The sequence below is a fragment of the Silurus aristotelis genome (assembly GCF_946808225.1).
Source record: "Silurus aristotelis genome assembly, chromosome: 23".
In the NCBI taxonomy this organism is placed as follows: domain Eukaryota; kingdom Metazoa; phylum Chordata; class Actinopteri; order Siluriformes; family Siluridae; genus Silurus; species Silurus aristotelis.
The window spans coordinates 18446340-18456867 of NC_139596.1; the positions used below are offsets into that span (position 1 = coordinate 18446340).

At 37.5% G+C, this 10528-nt stretch overlaps 1 protein-coding gene across 1 annotated transcript in view; it reads left to right on the forward strand.

The window, feature by feature from the left end:
• npffr1l2 (neuropeptide FF receptor 1 like 2) overlaps window positions 1-3348 on the forward strand; it is a 57700-nt gene extending 54352 nt beyond the window's left edge. Inside the window, exon 4 of the mRNA XM_083527408.1 lies at window positions 2046-3348. Coding sequence (XP_083383534.1) covers window positions 2046-3036 — 991 coding nt within the window. The 3' untranslated portion in view covers window positions 3037-3348. The remainder of the gene's footprint in view (window positions 1-2045) is intronic.
• The last annotated feature ends 7180 nt before the right edge of the window (window positions 3349-10528 follow it).

Consider the following 10528-nt stretch of genomic DNA (forward strand, 5'->3'; position numbering starts at 1 on the left):
TAACACAATGCAAGCACACACTTGTACAGGACGTCTTTGGATGCAGTAGAATACAATTTTCCCTTCACTTGAACTACAAGACTCAAACCTGTTCCAGCATGACAAAGCCAACTCTGTGAAGATCTGCTTTACATGCATTGAAGTAGAAGATCTTCTGCTATAGAGCACTGACCTCAACCCTACTGAACACCATTGGGGTGAATGTGAACCCCAGGCCTCCTCACCTTCTTACATTTATCAGTACCTGACTTTATTAACACTCTTGTAACACTCACTGATAGATAGATAGATAGATAGATAGATAGATAGATAGATAGATAGATAGATAGATAGATAGATAGATAGATAGATAGATAGATAGATAGATAGATAGATAGATAGATTACTATTGCTTGCATGTTCTTCTTCATACAATATATTGAGGGCAGAGTCTCTCAAATGATGGCACTTAGATTTGTCAATGTTTTTTTCCAGCCTCACTCATAAAGATGCTCCAAATCTATCAATTTGTGACAGAATCTCTGGCTCACAGCCCTCTTCGAGTCATTCCATGTGACTGAGCAATTCCAACACATTGATTTCCTTTTGACTTCATCGCTTTTGGACTTTGTCGGATTTGTGCTTTTTGGAATCATTATTGTGCTGCTTGATAAAAAGAATTTTCTTCGTCAAAAAAATCTGCAGCTGAGGTTTGTGTCTGTGAGTCCAAAAAAATAGTTTACGTAAAATTCCCATCTTCCCAAGAGTTCAAATTCCAGTCACACCAAGCTGCCTGTCCTGGGCCCTTAAACAAGGCCCCCTCCACTGCTGCTCAGTTGTATAGATGAGATTAATGTAAGTGGCTCTGAATAAGGGCGTCTGCTAAATGCTGTAAATGAGCTGTCTTCTTTAATGTCATAATCAACAAGTTCTATCTTGGTTACATCAAATCATAACACATATCAGCACATGGTTCTGGGTTTGAAAGGAGTTCCTTCTAGCCACCCTTCTCCATAACCTAAAAATGTGAAAAATACAAGATGTTGTCATTTTTTCCAATTGAACAGTACTTTTTGAATGTTTCTGTAGTTCTTGACCACTTCCCCAAACAACAGCTTGCTAATACAATCATCAGTCCCAGAGGCCAATGTGGAGTTCCACAGCTTCTACATCTCCATAACCAAACAAGTAGCCACTGGCCTCATGAACAAACCTTCAGAAGTCCTATGGTCTCATAAAAATCTGTTTGCTTCAGTGTTGGACAGTAATGAAGTAAATATAATTAGTTCCTGCACTTAAGTCGCTTTTTCACATATTTGTACTTTACAGAAGTGTTTCCATTCGTGGGAATTTTACTGAAACTTCACAAAATTTTAAACTCTTTTTTTTTTACTTTTTCTCAACTACATGTAGTGAAATCAGTCGTTTTTTTTATTTGTGGATAAAAACGTAACTGTTGAAACACGCAGCGAGTCACCAATCAGGATCGAGCACACGCTCTCTTTTACACGTGTTCTGATTGGCGCTCGGTGCATCTACTGATCACCAACATACAGTTCAGCATCAGTTCAACAGCAAGCAGAACATTTAGAGAGGAATAAATGATGAAGAAACTCCAGACTCGAACTCGCCTTATTTACTTGATATTTTCTCAAATAGTTGAAAAGAAGGTTTTGGGATTATGATCATTTGAATAGAAATTAATTAGTGTTTGACTTATTAATCTCTTCTACTATTTGGGCTACTGGTACCTACTTTCACTTCCTATTCATATTTCACTTCTACAGTAGAGGTTAATAGGAAATAAAGTAGCCGGAACTGCAGACTATTTTGTTAAAAAAAAGAAAAAATGCAAGTATTCAAACTATTGAGCCACAGTGAAAATTTGCCATGCTGTTTTTTTTTTTATTATTAATGGGTTTATTAATTAAAACTACCTACCAGCTTTTGCAAGGGTTTAAGAGGTACAATTCTCTGTATTTATTTTAATGCTAAAGAAGAATGTTATAATTAAAAGTGGAATGTTTGGCTTCCTAATCCTGAGTGTGCGTTATAATTCTCTTCAGGTTTCGCTGCATCGTCTACCCCTTTCAGCCCAAATTGACTTTGCTGGTTGCCAAGGTGACCATAGCGATGATTTGGGTGCTGGCATTGGTGATTATGTGCCCTTCAGCAGCAACCCTGACTGTGGAACATGTCAAGCATCACTTCATGGTGCACAACCTGGACTACAACCATACATACCCACTCTTGTCCTGTTTTGAGAACTGGGCCGACCCTCACATGAGGAAAGTCTACACCACGGTACTGTTCGCTCACATCTACCTGATCCCACTGATGATCATCACGCTCATGTACGGCCGCATCGGCATCAAGCTGTACACTACATCTGTCATCTCCGTGAACGAGCAGCAGGAAAGTAGTGGTGGTCAGACAACTGCTAGGCCTCTTATCTCACACAAAAAGATTAAGGTGATCAAAATGTTGATTATGGTGGCCCTTCTTTTTACGCTCTCCTGGCTCCCCTTATGGATCCTAATGCTCCTGACGGACTATGGAGGTCTGGAACAGGAGGAACTTGAGCTTCTTTCTGGATACGTGTTCCCGTTCGCACACTGGCTGGCGTTCTCAAACTCCAGCGTCAACCCGATCATCTACGGCTACTACAACGAAAACTTCAAGCGAGGGTTCCAGGCCGTGTGCAGGACCCATTCATGGTGCTGCTGCTGTTTTATCATGCCCACAGGGAGCAGAAGGGTTCACAGACCAGGCAGGGAAAATAGGAGAGGGTCGGTGGCAAACTCGAACACTCCTACCCCTTTTGGAGCCAGAAACAGGGTGTACACTGATGGTAACTTAAAGAACTGCAGTGCCAGCATGGATGAAGGGCAGAAGAGGGGCGGTTGTAGGCTCAGCAGCTCTGCCAGCATGGACGATCCCAGATCTGATATGGTTATTCATACAAAAGGGGTTGCCAGCCAAAAAGGCCTGCAAATGCTGGACCTGGAGAAGATTAGTCCCATTGGCATGACTGTGAGTCAGGCCTGGGACCAGTAGAGACCAACAGTAATTTAAAATGTATTATATTATTTCCGTGAGCCTAAAACTACACAACTATTTCCAGGATTAATACAGGGATGCAGATCATGAGGGCCTAAGTGAGGACTAATGAGATCCATCTCATGGGCATAAAAGAATCCGTTATGGGGTGTGTATTTGGATACATTTTCATTATTTAGCCACTGTAATTATTTGTATCTTTTTTAAGAAATGTCTACTGAACCAAAAACCAAAAAGGCTTGTAACTGACCAGATTGCAGTTGATAATACACTGGATTTAATAGCTCTTTTTCACAGGAGGACGTGACCCCCAGTGCCTCCTATTTTCACATTTGAAAATTTGCCACCATGTGTAAAGAAGCAAGTTGGATTTTTAAAGACAGTTTTATTTTTATTGCTAAAGGAAACACCATTACAACAAATTCAGCACCAATGAATTGGTTTTTAAACAAGACTCTCAGATAAAGAAACTTCACTTGGTATCGTGCTTGCCTACAGACTTACGATCAAAGAAAGAGGACAATCATTTCGAATCAATACAGAAACACTGCTCTGAATCTGCAAGTTTTTATTTATATAAAGTCGAAAGGCTAGACTGGTGACATTTCTATTGGCGGAAAATAAAAGAACACGATGTTTCATGTGATCCTGGAGAAGAGAGGAAAAAAGAGGACTGGAGATAGGTCTGGAGAGAGAGAGAGAGTTATTTTTTACATAACAGTGAGTGGTAGCAACTGATGCATCACAATGCTGACATTTAATTGTATGAAGATTATAGAGCGCTTGTCCCTGTCGTGTGAAAAAAAACAAGCCTTAAATGCAAATAGCAGCCCAAACTCTCATCATTAACATCAACAAACATTATTTGGTGTATGCCTTTGCATCTGGTTTATTTAGAAAACCAGGTTTAAATCATACTCAGGAAAAAAAAAAGGAATGAAATTGATCTAGAACGTGAAGAACACACATAAATACACATATAAACACATATCAACAGTCTCGTCTGGGTGTTGCTACAGCAAGGCTTATTCTTTTACTCTTACTATATATTTGGGTTTAAAATTAAAATGATGTTTAATCTTTAGAAGAGCAAAAGGACCAGAATCGATTAAATAAAGTTTAATATTTAGTTGTGAATCTCTCATTCGCATTAATGGTATCGAATCTGCGACTCAGTGACCTCATGAAACTGCTTCATTCTTCTTTGTGTGATGCTCTTCTAGGTTTGCAGTGTAGCTTCTCTCAGTTTCTCATTTAAGTCTCTTCTTCGAGAGGTGAAATGCTGTTCGGTTCGGTTGAGAACAGCTGATTGACTTTGTCCAATCTAAAACCTTTGACTTTGTTGTGTTGGCAGTGTGTTTCGGGTCGTTGTGCTCTTGCTGCATGATGAAGTTCTAATGAAACTGAGTGTATTTTGTGTAAATTGAATTCATTCTCTTGAGTGACACTACCTCCACCGTGTTTCACTGATGAACTTGTATGCTTCGGTTCATAAGCAGATCCTTTCCTTCTCCATATTCTAACCTTTCCATTCATTTGGTAGAGTTTCGTCTTGGTTCCAGAACATTTACTGGCTATGTTTGTACTTCATCACATTCTAAATTGGCCTTTTGATTCTTACTTGTTATTTCCCCAGTGGTTGGTGGTACCCCAGTGGTTTCTTTCCTTTCACACATTTTAAATTGATGTATTGGCTTTGCTTTTGTAATGCCTCTGATTGATTTCTCCTCTTTTCTCAGCTCCAAAATAGCATTTTTTTTTTTTTTACTTTGCCATTCCAATACTTTCGGGGGCTTTTTTTTAACATTTATATATAATAATAAAAAACACACATCTATGTGCCTTTTGTGGGTATTGTAATGTACCAGTTTCATTCACACACCTATAAGGCAGGAAAAACCATTGCCTTGGCATTGCTAAAATCTATTGTGAAATAAGTGCCGTGAGTAATTTGTGAATGTTTCTAGTGGCAGATAAGAGTTTTAGCTTAATTGCCAAGGGGCAGTAATGGTTTAACTGTAAAGCCCTGACACACTAAGACTTAAATATCCAAACAATACAGTATCTTGTTAATGTGCTTGTTTTTCTATTTCGTGGTTATTAGTCATACTGGTATTTCTGTTTCTATTTTTTATTTAGAAAAAAAATCTGACAGGTTTTGTACTTTCAGAACCCACATTTAAATATGTAGAATTTCCTTGTAGAGCTCAGAGCTTAGTAGCTTTTCAACTCGAGCCTGAATACACACAATATTCCCATTAACATTAGTTATAGTCTGGAATATCTGGAATATAATGCTGGAATATATTACCAAATAATTCTGTAAATTCTGATGATTTTAATATAAATGAAAAGTTAAAGTGTATAAACTTATCCTGAATACACAAAACCTTCTTATTCGCACTGGCCTACTCGTGTCCACTCTGAAAGGCGTCCGTTTCTAAAAGACAAGTAATCGTGTTAACCCTGTAAAAATAGTAGCTTAGCGGTGTCGCAAACCGCATGTTACATTTCCAAACAAGAAAAAAAAAATGACGACGCCACTTTGTGGTTAAGGACATTCTCTTTTTTCTGTGAAAATCTCTCCTTTTTCAGCAATCATGAATCATGCTGGTATGCACTGTTATTTAAAGTTATGTAGACACATGTGTGCATGTCAGCCATCATCTGTGACCTTTAGCTACTATTTCTGATAGTGACTTTCTACAGAAATCTCTTCTGCTTGGTGTGTCATGACTTTCAAGGGCCATTCCTGTGCCCTTGAGCAAGGCTTTCATAACTTCTGCTGCTCAGCTTTAATGCTTGGAGTGCTTTCTTCTCATGTTGCTACGGATAAATGCATCTGCCAAGTGAATGCATAGAAATTACCTGAGTTTTTGATAAAAAAAAAAAAAAAACGAAATTAAAGAGGGGTTTTGCTTCGTGGTTTTTTTGGTATGCACCTGTTTAAGAGATTATGTGTAGATATGTGTTGGATAATAACAGTAATGTGCATGAGATCAGATCAATAACTAGCATGCACCTGTGAGAATATACACTATATTGCCAAAAGTATTGGGTCACCTGATCTTTCCTGCTATATGTGTTTTTTTTCAAAACTGTTACCACAAATCTGGAGGCACTCAATTGTACAGGACGTCTTAAGATGCGTTAAAACTTGGAAACCCAAAACTGTTCCAGCATGGCAATGCCCCTGTGCACAAAGTGAGCTACTTGAAGATCTGGTTTGCATGCTTTGGAGAGGAAGATCTTGAGTGGCCTGCTATAGAGCTCTGATCTCATACCTACTGAACACCTTTGGGATGAATTGGAACGCTGACTGCACCCCAGGTCTCCTCACCTACATCAGTCCCTTCACCTTCACCATCACCTAAATAATACCCTTGTGGCTAATGAACACAAATATCCATCACCAAAATCTAGTGGAGGGAATCATAAGAATAAATTAGGACTAAATGCAAAGCTCAAAAATCACATACCATATTTATGACCAGGTGACCCAATACTTTTAGCAATATAGTGTCTGGCTGGCTGGCAATTTAGCATCTATATGTTTTGAATTTGACAAACACTTACAAATGAGTTGCTTTTATTGATCGATTTTTGTTAGTAGCCCTGATTAAAGGACGAGGCAGTGACATGACCTGAGCTGTCTCGAGTTTCTGTGTGTGCTCTCAGTGTCTGTTTCACCTGGAGATGGACCAGTTGTCCATTTTGTGTATTTGAATTTCCTCATTTTGTCCCCCTCACTGGAATACTTGTTTTCTGGTATGCAGATGTGGACAAATTTGTTGGCAATTGTCAAAAACCACCGCCAATTTTCTTTTACATAACGTTGGATAAAAGTTTAGCATCCATCATAATGTGTCTATATACGTTTTATTATTTTTTTTCAAAAATCAGACTTGCTTTGGATATTTAAATCAACAAAATATCAAAAAATGCTATATTACCTATACATATAACCTTTATAAACCTGCATAGCAATACTGTATAGACCTATATTTCACTAACCTGTTAAAGAAATGATCAGACTATACATCTACCTTACATACTTTATAAATCAGAAACGTTCGAGGCAAAAAAAACAAACCAGACAAACAGGCAAAAAAATTGGTGCACATCCATTAGACGCAATTACGGCAAACGATTCTGCCGTCTACAGGTAATCTAGGCAACTCTTCATTAATAAACTGCTCCAGCTCTCTTAGGGTTGAAGTGTACCTTCTACTGAATGCACGTTTCAACTCTTTCCATGTATATTTAATAGAATTGGGTTCATAGATGACAGACTTCAATCAGATTTTTTTATTCAATATGGAAAAACAATAAACTTAGACAATAGACTTCAATCACTTTTGGTCAATTTAAAATATTTCAAAGAAAATCAGTCAGTTCTTCATTTTAATGGAGGTGTACCATTCAATTTCCACCACGAAGATCTACCATAACTACTGATTAAGATGGCTTTGTCATTATTTGCAATATTGAGCCGGATATAAACAATGTTATTATATTTTATAGTGCGCATGCATGTTCCTTTTGTTTCTATGCAACGATGCTATGCTAACGGCTAAAAATTTATTAAACAAATGTATAATTGTCCAGATGTTCCACTTTATTTTCAGTGAAAAATTCTCCCTTAGCATGAAGAAGAGCTTTAAAAAACTCAGTTTGAAGTATGGGATGGTTGCCATGTTGGTTCAGGATTTCTTTTACTTTCTGGAATAAGTCTCCAGTTTCCTTCACTTCAGTGTGTAATATGTTACTGTTGACTCTTTGATGAGAAGCTGTGGCGAGAGCACAAGCGAAACCCCACGGTTCTGTGTGTGGAGTAAAGCTTCTCACATGGTGTGTGCGAATGAGTTCCATTCTCCTGCACATTAGTCCTTTATAAGGAGAGTTTTCTATGGTTACACACAGAGTTCTCATACATCATTACTTTCACTTTTCATTTAAAAAGAGCAGAAATGTGAAAGGAGGAATTTTTCTGTGATTGGAGCCCTTTTTCATAACCTCAATCTCTGTAGAGCTGCTTTGGTACAAAGTCTATTGTTAAAAGCTCTATACAAATAAAGCTCAATTGAACCAAATTGAATATTTAAGCGGGGGTTTGCTGCTTTTACTCCACTATAGGAATACTCACTCAATACTTCATTTCATTCAATTCATCTACAGCCACAGGATTTCCATATCGCATATTTAAAAAGTTCTATGAGAGGGTTTACTTTAAATATGTGATTTTTAAGTGTAATAGAAAGCAGATTGTGTGAATGTAAATAATCAACAATAGGTTTTATAAATAGAGAATTATACCAGGATCATTAAAGGTCCTTACACAAAATCCCAACATCAGTGCGGACTTTTCCATACATTCCTCAGATTTTCTTTTGTATGATTTGGGGATTCAGGAAAGATTGGGAGAGTTAATTTCAATGTTTACATGATGTATACTTGTGTGTTTATTATTTTAGGAGTGGATATGAAATTAGTCCAGGAAGAACTAGGAATGAGGTGGGAATGTGTTCCAGGAAAATATATTTCAAAGCAGAAAAACTAACACAGGGGTATTTGCCAATCTGGCTACCTGCTTGTTTGTTTGGAAGGTGGGAGAAAACCAGAGAAACCCAGAGGAAAACCTAAACAGCACAGAGAGAAAACACAAAACTCAGACACCCAGACATTGACCTGAGCTCAGGATCGAGCCCTGAAGTTGTGAAACAGTAATGTTATACTACAGTCTCTACTGTACACAAATTATCTTGCTCTTGTAGTCATATATTTATATATGGTCTGTAAATTATATGAATGACATGCATGAGGGTGTTTTCTTCTAATTTTTAGGGGAAGGTGTTTTTAATGAATTAATTTTCCCTCTAAATTAAGATGCTTCTTTCTTTTTCCTCTTTTTTTTAAGGTCCAGGTTGTTTTTAATTAAACGATTCCCTTAATTTCTCTGCAAGTACTAAAGATGTCAAGCTGTGCTTTTTTTTTGTGTGGCACAAAGCTGTCAAAAACTCAGGACAAAAAGCAGGACAGACTTTAATTACTTGTTAATTGAAGCAGCAAGCAGTGAATAATGAGTACAAGCTTACACTGCTGTGCTTACACAATGCAGCATTAGGTTTTATTGTGAAATGAAGGGTTTAAAGAGGAAGAAAAAAAAAAAAAGGAATAAAGCTCAGTGTTATTGTGCTCGGTGTGATTTAATACTGTAATATTACAGCGTCTCGTTCCTGTACCATTTATCGTTTTTAAAAAACGGATAGAAAAACGTTCTTTTAAATGTTTTTTTTATTGTTGACGTGATGTCGTGAAGTAAAGGAGATGTTTAATGTTTGTGGAAGGAGTCTCCAGTGTCAGTGCTGTGTCACACTCAGAAGTAAAGCTGTTTTCCGACATCTTTAACGCATTCAATCGTTTATTCGTTTATTTTTTAAGACGAAATGAGGACACACAATTGTTTCTCTGGTGTTCCTTTAAATTAAATGTAACTATAAATGGCTAAAAAAGAAAGTAGAACACAATGGTTCTTTTATAAAGAAGATATTGTAAAGGCAAATTGCTGTGGTTGAAGAGAAATCAAACATTTCAGGAAGCTGCGTTAAAGGACAATAAAATTCAGAGTAGTACCTTTTTTTCACTCCTATACAAAATCGCATACATTTTATGATCAAATGTTTGTGGACACCTGACCATCTCTTCTGGGAAGATGTTCCACTAGATTCAATGAAGATTTTTGTGAGATTCAACCACTAGAATGTTAGTCATGGTAGTCAGGTACTGATCTCGGTGAGAAGGTGAGGAAACCTGGGGTGCAGTCAGTGTTCATCCCAAAATATGTTCAATAGGGTTCACAGCTCTATAGCAGGGGATCTTACACTTCAACTCATGTAGAGCAGATCTTCCTGGAGCTGGCTTTGTGCACAGGGGCATTGTTATGCAGGAACAGGTTTGGGTCTCCTAGTTCAAGTATTGTTAACAGTTTGACAATGAACCACATAAGGCAGGAAAAATCAGGTGTCCCAATACTTTAGGGAATGCAATGTCTGTAGAACACTTTCATTCCAGTGATGTTCCTGAATTAATTAAATTAAAATAAATAATTGGGAAAATCATTGGCCTTTCGCAGATTTCAATAGTGTGACTCTATCTATCTATCTATCTATCTATCTATCTATCTATCTATCTATCTATCTATCTATCTATCTATCTATCTATCTATCTATCTATCTATCTATCTATCTATCTATCTGGAGATTTTACACATGTATGAAGCAGTGTTAAATTCTCGACGGCTCGGACATGCAGTAATTAACACATTCGCTCTATTACGTTCGGTTTCCATAGTAACCACTCATTTACAGGATCTTTGACATTGTTATAGGACATATAGACGTGTGTAAATGTGGATTTGGTGAAGTTTACTGAGTCTTCAGTGTCAGGGCTTCGTAACTGTCGGAGAAAAAGCTTGAGTTTTTCACAGTCT